The sequence below is a fragment of the Bufo gargarizans genome, chromosome 10 (genome assembly GCF_014858855.1).
Source record: "Bufo gargarizans isolate SCDJY-AF-19 chromosome 10, ASM1485885v1, whole genome shotgun sequence".
Classification (NCBI taxonomy): domain Eukaryota; kingdom Metazoa; phylum Chordata; class Amphibia; order Anura; family Bufonidae; genus Bufo; species Bufo gargarizans.
Window position 1 is genome coordinate 22,569,881 of NC_058089.1, and position 22,660 is coordinate 22,592,540.

Genomic DNA, 22,660 nt, shown 5'->3' on the forward strand with positions numbered 1-22,660 from the left:
TCGTGAAGTGCCAACACGGCAATTTACCCTGAATACTACAGTCCAGTATAGTATACCTTCCATGTCCTTTATCATTTAGCTATAATATCCTGCCTACATTCAGTACGCTGCCTGTGCTGTTCATAGTGCGCCCTGTGCTGATGAATGGCAGGAGAAGGCATATTGGTACACCACATCATAGACTTTTTCAACGGTGCAAGTGCCCACAAAGAGGGCTCTGAGTGCCGCCTCTGGCACCCGTGCCATAGGTTCGCCATCACTGATCTATACCATGTAGTTATACAGGATCTATACCATGTAGTTATACAGGATCTATACCATATAGTTATACAGGATCTATACCATATAGTTATACAGGATCTATACCATATAGTTATACAGGATCTATACCATATAGTTATACAGGATCTATACCATATAGTTATACAGGATCTATACCATATAGTTATACAGGATCTATACCATATAGTTATACAGGATCTATACCATATAGTTATACAGGATCTATACCATATAGTTATACAGGATCTATACCATATAGTTATACAGGATCTATACCATATAGTTATACAGGATCTATACCATATAGTTATACAGGATCTATACCATATAGTTATACAGGATCTATACCATATAGTTATACAGGATCTATACCATATAGTTATACAGGATCTATACCATATAGTTATACAGGATCTATACCATCAGTTATACAGGATCTATACCATATAGTTATACAGGATCTATACCATATAGTTATACAGGATCTATACCATATAGTTATACAGGATCTATACCATATAGTTATACAGGATCTATACCATCAGTTATACAGGATCTATACCATATAGTTATACAGGATCTATACCATATAGTTATACAGGATCTATACCATATACTTATACAGGATTTTTCTTCACTTTACTTCTTTTTTTACAAAGATTCAGAAACAAAATAACTTTATATATAACAAAACGAACAATAAAAATTAAACCTCTAAATGTGAATGAGCCCTTCATATCGGTCGCAGCTCAACACGTGTAGATTACATTTGGTTACAGAGTCCTCCATCTTGTAAGGCAGAAATGTTGGTGGTCTTCTTACCTGGTTAGCTCTTTCCAACTCTGCTTTTGTCTCATTCACCAAGTTTTGGGTGTTTAGCAGCTGGGAGCGAAGACGTCCGTTGTCTCTCATCAAGTCTTCATACAGCTGAAACGACAAAGCCTCCAAATGAGCCATCACCCAGGCAAACACTTGCAGCAAGTGATAGAGCAAAGTGACACAGAGCAGGTAAGGTCCTGTGTCTGCTCTGAAGATCTGCCGTGCAGAGTCCACACTGCAGTATCCACCAGTTTTGGCTGGGGTTGTCAAAACTACCATCCGCATCTACCAGAAAAAGTCTGCACAGATATCAGAGCATTGCAGATCTCACCCTTTGCAATGCATAAGGTGAAGTCTGTGCCATGGTCTGCATGTAATATGCGGATTTTGCTGCAGATTCACAACCTGGAAGCAACCGAACAAGCCAGTTTCATGTGACTACAATTTCACACTGTTCTCCCATAATAGGGTGAAGCCTAGATTAATTAGGGAATCACACAATTAGGGCTCTTGCCCACGACCATATGCCCTCCGAGATATACGGCCCGTGAGCAGGGCCATATGCCCCGGAGCGTCATTGATTGTGCACACGGGAGCGCACAGCATCATAGATTACAATGATGCTGTGCACGTCGGGCTGCCCGCAGGACTATTGTTCCGTACTAATGATTACATGAGTGTGGGACAATAGCCCCGCGGGCGGTCCTGGCATCCACAGCATCGTTGCTAATCTATGATGCTGTGTGCTCCCGTGCGCACGATCAATGCCGCTCCGGGGCATATGGCCCGCTCACGGACCGTATATCTCAGAGGGCATACGGTCGTGGTCAAGAGGCCCTTACTGGGACTAACACTGCCCATCTATATGATTAAGTGCTGTGCGCAGAATCTCCACTGTATTCCTGTGACATAACTTCAGGCTGTCTCCTGCTTGGACAGGTTTCTCGTGATCAGCTCTTACAAACAGGAGGCAGAGTAGAACAGTGTGAAAAAGCATCTCATACATAGGATACACTGGAGATTCTGCACACAGCACTCTCACCAGTCCAAACAAGTGTTCTTAGGCTACTTTCACATCTGCGTTTTTGCTGGGTCCGTCACTGTTCAGCAAAAACGCTTCCGTTAGGATAATACAACCATCTGCGTCCGTTGTGAACGTTATTTTCTCTAAAATAGCCATGACTGATCTGCCACTAAAACCGCTGTAAGTCAATAGGCGGTGCATCAGTTTTCTTTTGTGTCTTAGAAAACGGATCTGGCATCCCAAGACGCACTCAAAAACGCTGCATCCCGCAGACCATGACGCACTCAGAAATGCTGCTTGCATTCTGGTGCATTCTGTTCCGTTTTTTCCCCCATTGACAATGAATAGGGACAAAACTGAAGCGTTTTCCTCCGGTATTGAGATCCTGTGACATTAAAGCACAGATGTGAAAGTAGCCTTAAAAGGGGCTGTCTGGACTTTTTCTGTTAATGACCTATCCTCAGGATTGGTCATCAATATCCGATCGGCCGGGGTCTGACACAGTTCACCCCCACCGATCACTTGTTTGGGTAGACGGCACGCGCAGTGAGCACCTGCCGTCTCCCTTCTCTCTTGTTCGCTGCTGCTTTTCCATATACATACAGCAGTGAGCAGGAAGAAAGACGGCAGGTGCTCACTGCGCGTGCCGTCTCTTCAAACAACTGATCGGCAGGAGTGCTGGGAGTCAGTCCCTTGCGGATCTCATATTGATGACCTATCCTGAGGACAAGTCATCAATATGAAAAAGCCTGGACAAACTTCTTTAAGATCGCTTGTTTCCAATCATAGGCCTATGTAAAAAAGGCAACAATCTGCTAACAAGCAAGCAAGCACTCATTTCTTGGCTGATCCCAATGTTAACAGATGTGCTAGCGACAATAAGCGAACTGTACGGGGACTGTTCATCCCCATACTGTTTGAACTGATAAATGCTACACAGGGAAGACAAGACTTCTGGTATACACAGAAAACCAAACTCTGCATAGGTAGTAGGACTGGGTTTAAAAAGTGCAGATTCAACTGTTAGGGTCTGAGTCGGTGAATTAGCATTATATTCCCCTCCCGCAAAAAAACAATAAAAACATTCCCAGCGTGCTTCTTTACCAGCTGTGATAACTGACTGGAACTTGACTGTGCATACTATTACAGCAATAACATGCAATTCATGGATCTAACCGCACCAGTAACTATAGTTTAGTACCTAGGCTATAGGTAGAGGGGTATTCCCATCTGGAAAATTTACAGGATATGTCATACATGTCCAATAGGTGAGGATTCCACCTCTGAGACCCGCTCCTATCTCAAGAACGAGGCACCTGCGTGAACGGAGAGATTGATGATGCACATGCGCAGCATCCTCTCCACCCACTGCTATGGGACTTCCAAAATTAGCCAAGCATGCACACGAATTGCTCGTCATTCGTCATGACTTGCTTGTCATTTGGCTCCCTGCGAGACAGGATCGAGTCCCAGAGGAGCAATAAGTGTGGAATACCTCTTTATACACTTATGGAAAAACTTTAAGACTAAAGTGACCCCATAAATTGCCCACCTTGTAAATTCTTGACAGCGGCTCTTACAATCTAATCCTTAAAATGAATTGTCCAACCCTGAATTCCATTATGGTATTTCAATCTAACATCTCACTATACCTGGAGATCATCACGGCTTAGTACAGACCTAACAATAACGTGGTGCTAAAAATGCAAAAATTCACATTAGGCTAGCTGTATACGGAGAAGATACGTAGGGTCAGCAGGATATATTTTAGTTCTAATTCTTTTTTTTTTTTTTGTATGTCCCAAGTCCTAGCAAACATGACATCAGCAGTCCCCAATATTTCCCCCCCTCTATGGCCTAGTACTTAGCTGGGCTGTGAACTCCTGCACAGGTCACTCTGTAAGCAACATGGAAATGATTAAGAATGGGTTTTACATATACATCTCCGCTATGGACAGCGGCCGCACATCCTGTCTGCAGTGGTTTTCAAACAGGATTCCCAATAAATGAAGACTTTTTTTTTCTACCTTCACCTAGAACTTACTTTTTTGAAGTCCTTGGTGTCCCTGTGTTCAGCCGCGATGGCCTGCTTCTACCCGGCTTGCAACGTGCGCATTGGGAACTGTACCTGCCCTGAAAGATATTTTCGGATTGGAAAATCTAAACATAAAAGCAGAACATAAAATCATCATATAAAAAGGTTTCGACAGATCGAAGACAGATGGCAGGGTACATGCCGCAGGCATCGAGTACTTCAACAATGCAGGATCCCATAGAGACGCTGCTTCATACAATAGAAACCAACGCGTCCCGGGAGGGGGGGTTGGGGGTCTGCTTCATAATATTCACAGATTAGTTTTTTTTACTTGTTTACTTATTTTAAGCTTTATGGTAATCTTTTAATGCTCCTTTAAGCCTTTCAATCTACTTGGACCAACCCATTCCATAAAAGAGGAAACTAAGGCTCAGGTCAGGAGCGAGATTTTCTCCAAGAGGAATTCTATCATTTTTCCTTTTACTGAAATGTTCACAGAATATTAGTATTCCTGCACTAGAAGGCCAAGAGACTGATCAATGTGATCTGTAACATGATGCCAGGATGTCTATCTAGTAGATACGGTGTTCTGACCTTCGTCACACAAGCAAGCAAAGACTCGAACTCACACAGCAAGTGTTTGAACAGTGTAAGAAATGGCAGCCGTTCAACGCTGACTCCAAAGTAGTCCATCCTCCCTTCATATCATATCCAACCAATGTTGAACCAGCTGCACCAGCAACGAGTTTGGACAGGTGAGTGCCACATATCTAAACCCTTAGCAATAGGGCATTTCCTGGTTAAAGGGGGTTTTCCAAGGTATTTTAGGTGGATAGGTCACCAGCATCTGATCAGTGGGGGTGCGACAAGCAGGGACCCCCACCGATTAGCTGTTTGAGAAGGCGCCGGCGCTAGCAGTAGCCACGTAACCTTCTCGCAGCTTTGCCTAAGGTCATACGGCCTAGGCGCAGCACAGCTCGGCCCCATTGAAGTGACATGAAAACACTTTGGGTGGTCCATGGCAGCCTATAAATGAATGAACACAAATGGCAAAGTTCTTACCGAGAGCTAAGTCCATCTACCTGGGAGGAAAAAGGAGAAACACATTACGTTACACAAGGATAGACGATTCGCCACTGCAGTAAAGGGTTTAAGCCTATTGCCCATGTCACGTGACCCATTCACGCCGTTCACTTACCCAGTTACAAGATCGCAAGAGCCACGCAGCAAAAACAGATATAAAACCCACGTTATACATTATCAGAAAGACCCTTCTACACACTTTATGTTCCTCTCCCTGCCAAAACTTTACAAGTCAGAAAAAGAAACCTGCTTGCATGCAGGTCCAAGCACCTGAGCTCGCGGACATCCTTCCGTGTCTTTCTCCTCCTCAGATTCCTCGCCATCACTCTGTGAAGGGAATGATAGCTTCGTTCATGAACAGATATACAGCATGGTGGCTCAGTGGTTAGAATACACTGCGGGGCGCCCAAGATACAAACTTGACTAGTGGCAATATCTACATGAAGGCTGTATATGCCCTCCCGGTTTCTGTGAGGTTTTTGTCAGGATAGTTCAGTTTCCCCCTACACAATAACTGAACGTCCTGACTCTTTCACAATGGCGGATATCATTGGAAAGAAGGATCAGGCAAGTTGGATTACAACATGGCCAATCGTCTGGGCTCATGGGAGATATACCGTTGCCAGGAGGTGTCCGGCAGGTGCTTTTTCCCCTCTGCATGTGGACGGGGGCGTCAGGAGAAATAGCTGTTTGGGCGACAGCTAAGGCTACATTCACACACGTTTCTAGAACCAATTGAAGTCAATGGGGCTATTAATATGATGGACCCCACTGAAATCAATGGGACCGTTTTTAACAGCCATTTAGACAGGAGTGCACCCATCTAATGGCTGTTAATAAAAGGGTAGACTTGATCTTTCAGGGGCTAAATTAAAATAAAAAATAATACGCACCTCATCCAGTTGCACACACAGGGACACTCACTCTTCACTTGATGCAGAAGGACCTGATGTTCTCAGCGTGATGACATCACCACTCTAGGAGAGCAGGTCCTTTCCCACTGCATTCAGTCAAGGGCGAGTGTCTCTGCCTGTGCAAGTGGATGAGGTATTATTTTTTTTTATTTTAATTCAACACCTAAATGATCAAGTCTACCATTTTTTAACGGCTATTAGATGGGTGAAGATGGGTTTACACTGCCCAATTGTCGGGCAGATTACCAGGGACGAACATTCCTACAAGCGCTCGTTTATGATAATCTGCCAGTCTAAAGGTGCAGCCAATCACCCAATAAACCAGTGAAACGCTCGTTAATCGAGTAAAAACAGTTGTTGGTGCAGGCAAGTAAATTATTGTTTCCGGGCAGCAGATTGTGCTGTCCAGAAACAATGCAGCTGTATGAGGACAGCTATACTGTGGAGGAGATCGCTCCATGTAAATGCAGCACCTCACCCCCACTGAAAGAGTAGCCAGTTGTCAGGAAGGAACGCTTCCATCCAGATAATTGGATGCTCCTTGGACAGTGTAAACCCACCATAAGTGATCTGTGTACAGCACTGCACAATATGTTCGCACTATTTAGCTTAAAGGGGTTGTCTCACCTCAGCAAGTGGCATTTCCCATGAAGAGAAAGTTAATACAAGGCACTTGCACTTACACCACCCTACAATCCATAAGTGGTGCTCGTGCTTGCACACTATAGGAAAAATTGCCGGCCTCTCTGGTGGCCGGGGCCGTGGGAGCGGCACATGGGCTAGTGCTTTTTCCTATAGTGTACAAGCATGGCCACAGCTGCTGGATTGCAGGGTGGTTGTAACCATGGAAACGACCACTGTATAATGTAATGGAAAAATGAATCCAGCCAGCAAAGGAAGCAATATGGATAATCACAATACATTAGTAAGTGCCTTGTATTAACATCTTCTACATAATAAATGTTATTTGCTGATGTGAGCCAACCCATTAAAAAAAAAAAAAAAAACTCCATCTAAAGGCCCGAAATAACTCAAAAACCTCTATTCACTAGCCCACAGTAAAAGAGTAATTCACTATGACATAAGTCTGATTTACAATACTACAGCCCCCTCTCTACAATGAGTCTTTGCCTATAGAGAAATGTATTAAAAGGTCAACCCGAAACACAGGTCAGTGATAGTACAGCAGCGATCACTTGATTTTTACATCTCTAGTGGTCAGAGGAATTCCAGTGGATCTCCTCTTTCCTCGTGGCTTCCTCCGGTCCCGAACACCTGCCTTGCTCCGGCCTCCTCGCTCATCACTTTCTTTCTCGTCCTCTTGGGACTTCTGCAACTCTGTAAATGATATTTATCTCTGAGTTATGGTGACCCACAGAGGCACCTGAAACACATCAAATGAACACGTTGTCTGTCAAACACTAACCTTTGCTCTCTTGACTTTGTCCTCTCCTCCTCCTCCTCCTCCTCCTTGTCTCTGTGAAACTGAAGATACTGGGGTAGGATCTGGAGTGGTTAATCCTAAAAGATCAGATTTCTGCAAACTGGCTATTCGGGACCTCCAACTGACCTCCGCCTGAAAATTCAGAACGCAACTTATCAGGGCTTTACATTCTCCTCACAGACTGCTTCAGGAACTCTCGGTTATAATCAGTGTTTTCCCCTCCAAGACCACTCACCCCATCATCACTGATGGCACGGCTACTCCTTGGTCTTGTCTGGCTGTTCTCCTCTTCTTGGGTCTTCGCTGGCTCTGATCCTGCTTCTTTATTTTCCTGCTGACCTTTGATGACTTTCTCAGCCTCTTTCAGATCTGTGAGTGTCACTCCCTGCAGTAGGTTAAAGTTATTACAGATATATGACAAAACTGAATAGGTCCAGGAGACATAGACAGATTTATGTAGACAATGACTACGATAATGTCTGAAAGTGCCTTTAGTACTTACCTGAGTGGATCGGCGAGACTGTCGTGCATGTCGAGACTTTGCCTTTCTCTGAGCTTCAGCCTCTTCATCTCTCACAGGGGTCAGGTAAGACCTAAAGACAAACACTGTGAGACACGGTGTAGAAATAGGTCCATACAGAACGGAGATTGCATCCAGACCTTTACTTCTTACTTGCGTCGCTCTTTGGTCTCTGTATTGGTTGCTGGCCCTGAATTTGTACTTTTAGAGTTTGCAGTCTCAGCAGTCCTGAAAGTGACAGAATAGATAATAAAGGACACGTTAGTTGTCCAAGATATCTGTGAGGAACAGAAATGCAAAAGCTAAATTATTTTAAGTTCACAACCTTTTTCTTGACAATTCTTGGAGGCATATTTGCTCTTAAGAAGTACTGTAACAACTGCCATCATTCCTGTAGTATACATAGGCTGGTGGCCAAACTGCCAAAGGAACACTTCCGGATCAAATGAGCGCTAACCTCAAGTCAATCTTATCTACATCTACTGAGCAGTTGAATGTATTGGTACCAGGTGCCGCAGTAATTGCTATCAGGTTTAGACTACATTTACATAGCGTCTGTAAGTGTTTGTTTGCAGTATGTGCTCCTGTCACGCATATGAAATGCATCCATAGACCCTCATTACCCAACAGAGGCCAAAAAAGTGTCCTTTTGGTCTCGACCGTTTAGAGACAACTGATACCTTGAATATGCTGTTGATACAGTGGCATCTACTTTAGGAGGCAAAGCATCTCCACTTGTTATTGAAGATTCTGGCTTTGTTAAAGGTTCTCTTCTAGACAAGGAGGTTGATGTCAGAGGCTCCCTCTGTCTACGGAATGAGTTTAGTCCTTCATCTCCATCATTATATTGACGGGTGAATGGCCTACGGGTGAACTGAGGTTCCCTTTGCAAAACATGAAGACATCAAAATAGTTGACTTGGGCCTCAGAATAAAAAAAGAAATCTACCACCCTGCTATTGGATCTTGGTACTGACCTCACATTTTCCTGGTTACTAGACAGTTTTTGACTTGGAGGCACACGTGCTAAACGAAGTTCAGACCCCATCTTCTCCTAAAGGAAAGAACATCATGGTCATGAGACTTTTGGAATAATAAACTAAGAATGGACACGGAGGAATTAAACGAGATTCAAAGAAAAGCATGGAGTCCACCGAGAAGATAAAAGGAAGCCATGAAGATGCTAGAAAGAAATAGTTATGAAACTAAGATAATAGATGGCCAGTCACAATACACACTCTGTCTGCTAGCTGGGAGCTGGAGGCAGATTTAGGTAGTGCTGCCCTCCTGCCTTCTTCAGAAGAGGTGCCAGAGCTCAATGTGCCAGAACTACTAGTCTTCTTCAAAGAGGCTCGCCATGACGGCTCAGTTTTCTCCTGCTCCGGGACAGCTGAGGTCTATGGACAGTAGTGCGTGTCAAAATTATTTTGTGCTTCCAATTAATAAAGAAATGATTATGGTCAATGGAAGATCACAGAATAAGCCCCCTCCCATTTTTACTCACCTTCTTGGTGGTGGTTGTTGAAAGGTTACGTAACTGATTGTTCAGATTATTAATTCTTTCTTGAGCTTTCACCTTTTCTGTAAGTAAATGGGGGGTAACAATAATGTCAAATATCTACACAAAACAGAAGGGAGAAAAAAATGAAAAGAACCAAAAAACTGAAGGTACAGTCCACAAAACGAGTAGCCAAATCCAAAAATTTATTGACAGCTCCTGCTTTATTCATTGGGTCATAATGCTAATTGGTTGTGGCCAAGTGAAACATTCATGATCTCTCTAGCGTTTCACGTTCTATAGAGATGCATGTGAAGGAACATGTAAGGAAACCTAGTAAAGAACTGTCAGGAGACAGAGATGCACTACACACAGGCATCTCTAAGACGCCTAAGGGCAGTTAGAATGGCAAAAAAACAATACCATATTAGCTCCTAGCACCTGGGCCCAATTACATGTGCAGATGATCAGGACTATCATTGGGAATGAACGCTGTGTAAATGTGCCTCCAATCACTCGACAAAGCAAGCAAGACTCATTGTATGTCGGGTGATCCGTCATATCTTCAGCATGTAAAATCGGCTGCTGCCAGCAGAACACATCGACCTAAGTAACAAGGGATGTGCTGGCAACAAACAATAAATCTGTGTAGGGATGAACGACCGCAGTAGCGATCACTCATTCCCAACCAGATGGGATGATTGCTTCTTGTAAATGCAGCTGGGCAAGCGGGCAATGATCAGGAATGGGACAACTGTTCCCGACCGTTGCCCTGTCTATTGAAACAACAGGGAAATTAAACTACGAGCCTCATTAATAAAAGGTTGGCCCATCTCATACATTGGGAGCATATCGCTAAAATATGCCCCCAATGTCTGATAGGAGAGGGCCCCAGAGGAGGGACCTGCAGCTTCTTCTAAAATGGAGCCCGCAAAGAGAAGGAGAGTGGACCGCGCATGCGCAGCCATCCTCCATTCATTTATAGGGGAGTGCTGAAACTAGCCAAGCAGTGCGCTCGGCTAGTTTCGGAAGTCCCATAGAAATGAATGGGAAGCGCATTGTGCAAACGCGGCCACCACTCTATTCACTTCTATAGGGCTGATGGAAATAGCCAAGCCTGAGCTCAGCAATTTTCGGCAGTCCCACAGAGATGAGTGCATAGGGGGGCTCATGCGCAGTCCGCTCTCCTTCTCTTTGCAGGCTCCCGTCTAGAGATACGGATGACTGTAGAAAATAGAGGAATACAAAGTGCTCACCAGACTCTGCATCAGAACCAGAATCATCAGAACTTGAAGCAATAGGTTGGCTGGTGGGTACGGAAGGCGTAATGGGCTGTGTCCGGCGCTCTTTGTCCTGCACACGAAGTGCAACTTTCTCTTGGCTGCTCATACGAGAAATAGAACTCCTATATGAAAAATGGGTTGGGGGGGCAGGGAGCGTGCAAGGGGTCAGTGCACATAGTGCCCAGGAAAACACACCAAGTGTCACATACACATTCAGTGAGAACACACCAAGCTCACCCAGTGAACAGTCCACGCCGTGTACCACACTTTCCCTTGTGACATTAATCAGTGGACGACACAGCGCACAATCTAGTGGTCTAAGAGCAACTGCCACTTCACCAGTAAATAGAAGTCTTGAAATTGTGCTCTTACAAACTTGAACATAACATCTCCGGGACTTTTATACTAATAGCCCACCCACAGGATAGGTCATCACTATCAGACAGGCGGGGCTGCTCTGACCCAAGAAACAGGAACCTGAACTACACAGCTCTGTCCGCTGTTTACCTGCCAGGGCTGCTTACTACATCATTTAAATGGGTTGTCCCATCTTTACATTTATGACATATCGCTGGGATATGCCATGTCGGCTAGCTGCGGGTCCCAACACCCACTTCTATCTCCAGAACAGGGCCCCAAAACTGAAGGTGAGCATACTGTTAGCACTGCCACCTATACATTCACGGCCATCGGAAATACCAGAAATAACTGAGCCAGTGCTAAGCTATTGTTGGAACTCCCATAGCGGTGGAATAGAGAATGGCTGTGCATGCGCAGCTGCTCTCCCTTTACTTCGTGGGGCCCGTTCTGAAGATAGCTGGATGCTGGTCGCAAGACCCACTCCTATCTCCAGAACAGGGTCCCCGAAGTGAAGGGAGAGTTGGGTTACAGGTAGAGATGGGACAACCCCTTTAAGAGAATTGGAGTAGTGCTGCAGTAACCTAGCTCTGACCACTGAACAGTCGATGGAGTCGTGTAGTTTGGGTGTCTGGTTCGTGTCCCAGAGCTACAGCAGAATAGTTGGACCCCTGCATATTGATGATCTATCCTGAGGATGGGCCATTATTTCCAGAGAACCCCTTTTAGTTATGTCAGTTCTGGCATATATGGCCAACCGCACAGCTTGTGCAGAAGTTGTGGCCCAACTTTCTTAGATTTGCGTCTGGGTGAGAACCTCTGAAAATTGCAATGACCGAACCCAAACAGGGGTTTGTTACACAGCTTTCATGGAAACAGATCTTAAAAACAGCTTGAAATGAGAGGACGACGCCAAGGCTTATTGACTGATGATTTTTTTTAAGTTTAAAGGGGGAACACTCTTGAACTCTCATGCAGCCCAATCCTTGTGCAACTCCACAGCACAACGGACGTGCCACACAGCCTGCTCCAATGCGTCACACAAGCACAGCATACGCATTACAGACCTCCTTGTTCTGCTAGCTGCATTTTGATTCGGAGGACTCGTCTGAGACATTATCTGCGGGGCATTCTTCATCTTTTCCAAGCGTAACTGCAAAAGGACAAGAAAAAAAAAAGCCCAAGAGAAGACGCTACATAAAACAGCAGCGAAGAAGTAAATTCACGTCATTTAACCATCACTTCTAGTCTGTGCCATTTCTTGGCCCCTTAATACAGACGCAATGAGATCTCACCACACTCTGTTTCTTCTTCATCTCTTCCAGGACAGACTCTAAACTGTCATCAGCAACATCAAAGGGTGTCTGGCCCTAAAAAAGAAAGAAAGAGGAAACAACCTTGAAGGGGATGCTTGCACATTGCACAGAGCAAGACGGAAAGGACACCTTGCAGAAGAAATGCTGCCAGCACCAAGACGCGATAGAAAAGACAAGACAAAGGTCGCTGGAACCGCAGATAGGCGTTCGAAAATGCACAGAGAAGATCCAGACAGGACAATGGGGAATAGTTGAGGAAGGCTCAAGCAACACAATGATACATGCAGCCAAGACGACACCGAACGCACATGAGATACACTGCATAGGTGAACAGAATCAGCCATGGCAGAGCCAGGGGGGCATAAGCAGTCTGTGTATAGTGTGAGGAGACCGCTGACCCCCTCACCACTTTGCTGACAGCCTCCATGTCACAGAGAGCCTCACACAGGAGACGGCATGCATCCTGTTGGCCCCAGTGAGCGGCCGCGTGCAGAGGAGTCCAACCATCTAAGTCGCGGGAATCCACGTCTAACCCCAACTGTAGGAGCAGCCTGAGATAGATATGGAAAATGAGAAAGACAAGAGACATAGGAGATAATGGAGTTATGGAAGGCAGAAGAATGAGCTAAAATGATCAATGAAAAATATGGGGGAAATCCCACATATATTACCATATCTATATACATCTAATACAAAATAAACTCTGCCTCGTTCATAATTTTTAGAAATTCTCTAGCAACTGGCACAAGGCAAATGCAGCGCCCATTTTTATTTTATTTTTTAAAAAGGGCTCTAGGTCTTCCCCAGGAAACCATAGATCAGTAATCTTAACTTCAGTTGTAGGAAAAATGTTTGAAGGGGCTCTATAGAGGAGTACAGTGGCCATAAATAATATAACGGACACCCAGCACTGGTTTACCAAGGACAGAAGTTGTCAGATTTAGGGTCCATTCACACGTCCGTAGTGCATTGCGGATCCGCAATACACACGGCCGGCACATGTTCTATTTTGTTTTATCGGAGCCGCGGACCGAAAGATCAGCAGCGCGTTCCGAAAATGCGGATAGAGAATGAATGGGTCCGCACCTGTTCCGCAATTTGCAGAACGGATGCAGACCCATTATTACAAATGTATGAATGGAGCTTAACATGGTTTGTTATTTTTGTTCAACTTAAAGGTGTAGTCCCATCTGGGACACTGATGGCATATATCGCTAGGATATGCCATCAATATTAGATAGAAGCGGGTCCCAAAGATGGGATCCGCACCTATCTCCAGAAAGGGTGCCCAAGTGAAGGAGAGCATGCCGCCATATGCGTGGCCACCTCCCAATTCACCCATATGGGACTAAGAGAAATAGTCAAACCAGTGCTCTATTTGCAGAACTCCTATAGTGGTGAAAAGAGGGTAGCCGGGAGGTAGGACCCACATCTGACATTGATGCCATATTCTAGCGATATGCCATATCCCAGATGGGAATACCCCTTTAGCTTGTGGCATAACATGACATTACATGTTGCCAAATATGTCTATTACTAGGCACCAGCTAATGTTTAAGGTCCTGTCACCACTCTCCCTGATGGCAGGGGGACGATAAGGAACACGAAGTTGGATTTCAACATGGTCGAGCCTGCCAAAAATGTTAAGAACTCACACACGATTGGCTGGATCATGCAGATTCTGACAGGATCCATGAAGAATTTAAAAGAGTTATCTCATCTTAGACATTGGTGGCATATAGCTAGGAATTCCCACCAATGCCAGACAGGTGCGTGTCCAGTGGTGGGACCCGCAGCTATATGTAAACGGGTCCCCTGAAGTGATCGCAGAGCAGAAATGCATGGGCAGCCTGCCCTCCTATTCATTTCTATGGGACTGGAGAAAACCGAGCGCTGGCTTTGCTATTTCCGTCACTCCCATAGACGTGAATGGAGCGGTGGCCAAGCTTGAGAGGTGCACTCTCCGTTCATTTCTATGGGAGTTCTGAAAATAGTCGAATGCACTTGCTCGGCTATTTTTGGAACTCTCATAGGAATTAATGTAAAGCACGCCACGCATGCGCAGTGCGCTCGCCCTCACATTCAGGGGACCATTCTGGAGACAGGTGGGACACACACCTATCCTAGCGATATGCCACCAATGTCTAAGCTGAGACAACCCCTTTAATGTCTATGGGCCTGGGAGATCAGACATAGTCGATTTCCCTTCTCTGATATGTTATTTCCCCATGAATAAGGCAGCGGACACCCCCTGTGATGCCACTCATCTCCTCCTGTGCCACTGAAACAATAGGCACGTTTACCAGTGCCAAAGTGAGGGTCTAAGGGCCGCGTCACCAATTCTAATTATTATTAATTAGTATAGTAGCTTGTACATACAGTAATTGCCCTTCCACATGATTGCCTGGGACGAGCCGCTCACCTTATGACCTCAGTATAGCCCTTTGCAGCTGCTACATGTAGAGGAGTAGCCCCGGTGGTGGGATGCCTGAGGTCTTCATATTTTCCATTGTTCAGCCAGCGGCGGGTGTCTCTTAACATAAGCTCCTCCTCCTCTTTTCGCGCTGCATCTAAATCGACACCTGCAAGACGGGCCGCAAATCAGGTGAACAAGTCCGAGGGTAGCAAAAAACCTTACATTATAAATACTCATCCTATACCACAGGTACTGTTTAGCACAGGGATGCTCAACCTGCAGCCCTCCAGCTATTTTAAATCTACAACTCCCAGCATGCCCAGAGAGTCTACAGCTATCAGGGCATGTTGGGAGTTGCAGTTTTGCAACAGCTGGAGGGCCGCAGGTTGGGCATCCCTGGTTTAGCACATGCAACGTGAGCAGATTTCAAAGCCATTATTTCTATGCCGTGTTACCTGGATAAGATACAAGCATAGACCTTAAGGCGCCTTTCACACGAGCGAGTTTTCCGCGTGGGTGCAATGCGTGACGTGAACGCATAGCACCTGCACTGAATACTCACCTATTCATTTCAATGGGTCTGTGTACACAAGCGTTTTTTTTTCACGAATCAGCTCTGTGTTGAGTGAAAAACGCAGCATGTTCTATATTCTGCATTTTTTACGCAGCCCTGGCCCCATAGAAGTGAATGGGGCTTCAGTGAAAAACACGTTGCATCCGGAAACAAGTGCGGATGCGATGCGTTTTTCACTGATGGTTACTAAAAGGGTGTTTGTGCAACCTTCACTTTTTTATCACGGGCGTGAAAAACGCATCAAAACGCATTGCACCCGCACGGAAAAAACTGAACAACTGAACGCAATCGCAGACAAAACTGACTGAACTTGCTTGCAAAATGGTGCGAGTTTCGCTGAACGCATCCGGAGCCAATCCGTCACGCTCGTGTGAAAGAGGCCTAAAGGCGCGGTCCAGCTGGTAATTTCTTTCCATAAATGGGTAGGAATAGCTTAAAAAATAAAAATAAATGCAATATACACTTCACCAGTCCCGCTACTCCCTTTCCGACGCCTTCTGGGTCCTCCCGCTGGTCTTTACTTCCTAGTCCTTCTCAACCCAGGACTGCTCAGCCAATCAAAGGCTCAGGCGGGTCCCCGCTGTGGCCAATAGAGGACCCAGAAAGCGTCAGAACGGGAGCGGTGAGGGGTCTGTGAGCCGGACGACCCCTTTAATATAAATATCCCATGTGGGCAGCTTCCCTGATTGGACAAACAGCACTTCTGTGATCTGTTCTCAGGGGCCGTTTTTTTCGGGGGAGATTTATCAAAACTGGTGTAAAGGAAAACTGGCTTAGTTGCCCATAGCAACCAATAAGATTTCTCCTTTCATTTTTCAGAGCTCCTTTGGAAAATGAAAGGATCAATCTGATTGGCTGCTATGGGCAACTAATTGGCAGTTTTCCTTTACACCAGTTTTGATAAATCTCCCCATAGTATTTTTCACTTAAAGGCAGGGGCGTAGCTATAGGGGGTGCAGAGGTAGCAGTTGCTACCGGGCCCAGGAGCCTGAGGGGGCCCAAAAACCCTTGTGCCACATACAAAGACACTGGTATTATAGAAAGTGCATGCTGGTCAAGTTACACCTCTGGCTGGAGGAAAGGGGCTAGGTCAAGAATTTGGCATGGGTGGTTCCATTTCAATTTTTGCCCCAGGCAGCACGAAGGCTATGTGCTTCCCTGACCACAAAGCAGTGAGGGAAGGGGGCCCAAGATGAACTCTCGCACCAGGGCCCATGAGCCTTTAGCTACGCCCATGCTTAAAGGGGTTGTCCACTGGGGCCCTGGGCAATCACGAGAACAGGGGCCCATGCTCCCTGTTTTAATGGAGCAGCCGACACGCATTCATGTCCACTGCTCCATTCAACAACATGGGGTTGGCTGAGATAGTACAGTATCTCTGGCAGCTCCATAGAGCTGAAGGGAGCAGCAGCACTTCCCTCCATTTAAACGTGAGAGCATGGGCCCCCCATTCCCATGATAGGCCAGGGCCCCAGCAGTCTGAAGGTCTCATTCAGATGAATGAGATAGTTGCAGACATTTTTACAACAAGTCTGCCTAAAAGAACCTGTGTCTAACCAGGCCTCAGGTAAGGAGGAAGCCATCAAGATCAGCAGGGGGCCTGGCAGGCCAATCACAGCGCAGCTTTCATTTCTCCAAGAGGGATTGATAAATAAAAGCTCCGCTGTGATTGGTTGCCATGGGCAACAGAGCCTGTTCTCCTCAGACAGATGTCTTGCTTCTTTTCGGGGGGCACTTACTTTGCTTCTTGATCTCGCTCTTCAGCAGCTTCTCCATGGCGCTCTCATGAGACACGTCCAGTGGAAGCTCCCCTTCACTATTTACAATGGCTACGCTCGCCCCCTTAGAGATCAAGTACCTGTCGAAAAATAAAAGGATTAATCCACCAAAATTAAAGAAATAACGCTTAAAGGGGTCCTAAAGTTTGGCAGCCACTAAACCACAAGCAAGGGTCTTTTTCAATTTTTTTCCCCCCAAAGATGCCCGTCAGCACAGACTCCTCCATTTGGAAGATGAGTCGGGCGCCCCTGGGCACATACACTGGCACAGGAAAACAAGGTGTACTGCTCCAACTGCGCAACGTACATGTCCCCAAAGCCATCAGACTCAACTTTGCCTTCCCCATGCTCGCGGCTCTCAAGGTCTCTGCTTGCGGTCAGGGAATAGAAATGTTCCTGCTTAAAGGGGTAGGATCATCTCATACATTGGGAGCATATAGCTAGGATATGCCCCAAATGTCTGACAGGTGCGGGACCCACCCTGGGTGCAAAATGAAGGAAGGCACACCGCGCATGCCCAGCCGCCCTCCATTCATTTCTATGGGAGTACCGAAAATAGCTAAGCGGCGTGCTCGGCTATTTTCTGCAGTCCCACTGAAATGAATGGGAAGCACACAGCGCAAGCGCGGCCACAGCTTTATTCACTTCTGTGGGGGCTGACAGAAAAAGCCAGCGCTCGGCTATTCTCAGCAGTCCCATAGAAATTAATGGAGGGTGGCTGTGCATGCACTTTGCGGGCCCCAGTCTAAAGATAGGTGCGGGTCCCACCTCTGGGACCCTAACCTATTAGACAATGGGGGCATAACCTAGCGATATACCACCAATGTATGAGACGATACAACCCCTTTAAATCCAGAGGCTCTAATACACAGTAACAAGCCCTGCACCTGTGTCAGCAGGATGGGTTTTAAACTCAATGTTTTCATTCAATGACAGCAAGCAAATTAAATCAAGCGACTCAATGGTGAAAACGAATAAATTCGTCAAAAAACATCAAAAATAAACAATAAGTATGCTATTGTGTTCATAGATGGAAGGTCAATTTTTGGAACCCCCCATCCCTTTGACGATGAACCCGTCTAACCCCGGTGACGGAGAGGGCTGGAATTTGTGTAATTAACACCTGGCTGTATCCCCGCACAGGGTTCGGGTGTGTGTAGCTCACAATGTGACAGGCCCGTGGAGGTGTCGGCCAGACACCCCTGGTATAACCTGTTCCGACCACATACCTGTAATCACTTGAAAAAAACAATTACATCATGGTTGACATTTTGATCGTCACTAATCACCGATAAAAGGCCACAACGTGCGTAGAACGAAAATAAATCGCAGAATCACGGATGCTGACAATCAGCTTTCCCAGAATCCCGCTTGAAGACGCTGAATTGATTCATCATTTGCCATTCAGGAGTCTGGAAAGCTGGGTGACTGCGACAGCCAGGCTTTTAATGACGGCCATGGCGGTTCTGTCTGACCCTGGGAAAGCTGGGTGATCAACCAGAAACAGAAGTTCTTGATTTATCCTTAAAAATTTATTCCATGTATTTTTAAATATTTGGGGACCGGGGCGACGGCAGGGGTCAAGAACTCATCAATCAGATGGAAAATTTTCATTGATAGGACTAAAAGGTCCGTGCCCCCCGACTTACTGTGCTATGCTCACAAAACCGCAGGACGCTGCTGCATGGAGCGGGGTCCACCCCTCGTTGTCCTGCTGGTTCACGGAAGCGCCATTCTCCACCAGAAACTGAACCATGTCTAAATTTTCGTCAATACAGGCCTGAAGGAGGAAGGGGGAAGGGGGGGAGAGAGAAGAAGGTCAAAGAGGAGAATATGACAAGAAAATAGGGATGAGCACCGATACCGGAACCCTAAGGCCTCATTCACACGTCCGTGATCCATCCGTGTTTGAAGCGTGGTTCTGTGATTTTCAGTCCGTGTGTCATCCATGTTTCACAGACACTGCTAGGCTGAAAATCGAGCCTAGAGCATCTTCCGTGAAAAACCACGGACCAAACGTGGATGGCATCCGCGGAACTCATAGTGCGTGAGGGACCCATAATTACGGAGAAAATAGGTCGTGCTTCCGTGGCGTCAACATGGAAAACCACCAATGTGTGAATGGACACGTGTGCTGGCCGTGGCGAGCATGGGCAGCACATGTATGTGAATCACTGACGTGCGAAAGGGGCCTAAATCAGGGCTGTCAGAACTGCAGCTGAAGTAGTGATCATGGGGGTCCGGAGTCGCCCCCGGACGTCAGGTGACATGTCTCATCAGCCTGAAATGGCTGATAACAGAGAACAACAGCATAGCGTTAGTGTCCCTTTAAAGCAGAAAGCATCCATAAATATCCAGCAAATAAGCCTTTTAGTTGTTTTTAACTTATATCTGTCTCTAGGAAAGTTGGGTGATCACCAACATGGCTGCCATTTCGGATAATAAAGGGGGTGTCCCCCATCCCAGGCTCCTAAATCTGCCTGGTGACGCAGTGACGTATTCCCGGCATCCATGCGGTTTAGAAGCCTTAGAAGAAAATGGCGACAACCGTCTTTAAGGAGTAGTTATGGCGGCCGCGCTGGTCGTCACCCGGCTTTCCCAGGAACAGATATAAAAGCGTACGACTCATGGGCTTTTAGGGACTTTGTGCGGGGAAGCAATGGACATGAAAGACATCGGAGGCAAACACATGAAAATGTCAGCCCTGTGAGGAATGCAAACAGGACGCCGTCTGCAAGCTGCAGCTATTCGGCTGGCCCGAGACTACAACTCCCAGCGTGAAAAGAGTAGTCGAACGAGAGGTGGAGGGCCGCAGCTTGCAGACGTCTTGAGGGTGGTCCGCTCTTCACACCGTTACTAAATGGTGACAACCCCATTACAAGAGCAATAATTAAAGGAGGAATCTGGATTGGGGTGTGGGCTGTGATGTGGAGGGCAACGCGCGCTCAACACTACTCAATATGGATATACGCTCCGACGTCTGGGGGGCCGGGGTCGACTAGACAGCATCTTAAGACGTTGTCACTGGAAAATCTCCTCCATGCTAACGCATGGACCCCCCCCCCCCATAACCAATATTCCGACACCTCCCGCAATCTGGACGTTTTTCAAAAGCTCCTATTCTACACAATGATTTTCCAGGCATTGCCCGGCTCTCCTTAAAGGGGGTTTCCACTTTTCTGAGACTGGTGGGGCTCGCCACCCATGACACCCATAAAACCCAAAAATGCAGGCTAATCCTACAGCAACCCCCACTAACGCTCAGAAAGCAGCCCCTTCTGTTTGGTCCTAGTCTAAGTGATACCTTGCAGTTTCTAAAATCTCTGGAGGGGTCCGATCATTGCATGAGACCCCCTGCACCATCATTTCAGGGCTCAGGACCCCTTCTACTGAGCTGTCAGAAAAAAAGTGGAACTCCCCTTTAAGTGCTACCATGACGGTGACAACCAGGGAGCAAGGTGCAAGCCCTGAAGCCTATTATGCGCTATTTATTGGTGCATCGATAGCGGTGCAGATGATGGGCGTAGTAGTCAGTGTGACAAGGCAGCACAGGGCGGACGGCAACCTGTGGCTCTCCAGCTGCAAGTACTACTCCCATCATGTACTGACAGCTCCCCTAGGACGCGGGTACCTGGTGCAGAGCCGTCAGTCCGTCCACGTTGGTGCCGTTGATCGGGGCTCCGGCCGTCAGCAGTTGCCGGACCTCTTCCCGGTCTCCAGCCGAACAGGCGGCCATGAACACGGCTCCTTGGGCGAAACGCACCCGGGGCGGGCGGCGTGTGCTGCCCGGACATCGCTCCGTCTCAGAGCCCAGCCACCGTCTCAGCTGCTCGCTCCGCTTCTCCTTAGCCGAGTCCGTCCGGGACCGATCGTCCGCCGCCATCTTCCGTGTCCTGCCCGGAGACAGGCGGGAGGAGGGGACCGGGAGAGGCCGGGAAAGGGGGGAGGAGGAGGAGGAGGAGGAGGGAGGAGACGTCAGGAAGAGAAGGGAGAGTGCGAGGGGGAAGACGGGAGGACGGGGGCAGAGGCAGCGAAATCAGATGTGCTGGAGTAGTGACAGCACAGTGGGGGTAGTAGTATGTGGGGGGCACTGAGGACAGGGGGCAGAGGCAGCGGAGTCAGATGTGCTGGAGTAGTGACAGCACAGTGGGGGCAGTAGTGGGGGGCACTGAGGACAGGGGGCAGAGGCAGCGGAGTCAGATGTGCTGGAGTAGTGACACCACAGTGGGGGCAGTAGTGGGGGGCACTGAGGACAGGGGGCAGAGGCAGCGGAGTCAGATGTGCTGGAGTAGTGACAGCACAGTGGGTGTAGTATGTGGGGGGCTCTGAGGACAGGGGGCAGAGGATAGCAGTGTCAGATGTGCTGGAGTAGTGACAGCACAGTGGGGGTAGTAGTGGGGGGCACTGAGGACAGGGGGCAGAGGCAGCGGAGTCAGATGTGCTGGAGTAGTGACAGCACAGTGGGGGCAGTAGTGGGGGGCACTGAGGACAGGGGGCAGAGGCAGCGGAGTCAGATGTGCTGGAGTAGTGACACCACAGTGGGGGCAGTAGTGGGGGGGCACTGAGGACAGGGGGCAGAGGAGTCAGATGTGCTGGAGTAGTGACAGCACAGTGGGTGTAGTATGTGAGGGGCACTGAGGACAGGGGCTGAGGATAGCAGTGTCAGATGTGCTGGAGTAGTGGGGGGGCACTGAGGACAGGGGCTGAGGATAGCAGTGTCAGATGTGCTGGAGTAGTGTGGGCACAGTGGGGGTAGTAGTATGTGGGGGGCACTGAGGACAGGGGGCAGAGAATAGCAGTGTCAGATGTGCTGGAGTAGTGACAGCACAGTGGGGGTAGTAGTGGGGGCAGAGGATAGCAGTGTCAGATGTGCTGGAGTAGTGACAGCACAGTGGGGGTAGTAGTGGGGGCAGAGGATAGCAGTGTCAGATATGCTGGAGTAGTGACAGCACAGTGGGGGTAGTAGTGGGGGGGCAGAGGATAGCAGTGTCAGATGTGCTGGGGTAGTGTGGGTGTAGTATGTGGGGGGCACTGAGGACAGGGGGGTGCAGAGGTAGCAGTGTCAGATGTGCTGGAGTAGTGACAGAATAGGATGGTGGCATACATGGGGGATAGTATGTATGGGGGCTCTGGGGACAGGTGGCACCTGTGGTCATCATTAACCATGCCTACCGACGTCAGAGAAGAGACATCAGGAAGGAATACACATCTGTCCATAACCCGTCCACATCTATAGAACTTTCTCATAAATAGTACATAAGACCCTCTTCCGCACACCCCAAAATTACTACAGACCACACACCAGACCCCTTAAACAT

General features: G+C 47.4%; 1 protein-coding gene across 6 annotated transcripts; it reads right to left on the minus strand.

Moving 5' to 3' along the window:
• Positions 1-1,104: 1,104 nt before the first annotated feature.
• Positions 1,105-21,290, minus strand: LOC122920592 (protein phosphatase 1 regulatory subunit 12A-like). Of its 6 annotated transcripts, none has more exons than XM_044270222.1 (21): positions 20,974-21,290; positions 18,992-19,122; positions 17,304-17,422; positions 14,997-15,156; positions 12,981-13,125; positions 12,554-12,628; positions 12,326-12,411; positions 10,875-10,999; positions 9,625-9,701; positions 9,359-9,517; positions 9,098-9,174; positions 8,802-9,005; positions 8,275-8,349; positions 8,104-8,194; positions 7,837-7,986; positions 7,584-7,733; positions 7,437-7,495; positions 5,514-5,570; positions 5,223-5,242; positions 4,170-4,258; positions 1,105-1,209 (listed from the first exon to the last, which is right to left on the minus strand). In XM_044270222.1, the coding sequence occupies exons 1-19, from the start codon at positions 21,223-21,225 to the stop codon at positions 5,239-5,241; spliced, it is 2,196 nt and encodes a 731-aa protein (XP_044126157.1). In that variant the 5' UTR covers positions 21,226-21,290; the 3' UTR covers positions 1,105-1,209; positions 4,170-4,258; positions 5,223-5,238. The 6 variants fall into 6 exon arrangements, with proteins under 6 accessions (XP_044126157.1, XP_044126152.1, XP_044126154.1 ...); XM_044270217.1 differs by having other exon boundaries at positions 10,875-11,023; XM_044270219.1 differs by having other exon boundaries at positions 4,170-4,285; positions 10,875-11,023.
• Between the last annotated feature and the right edge of the window lie 1,370 nt (positions 21,291-22,660).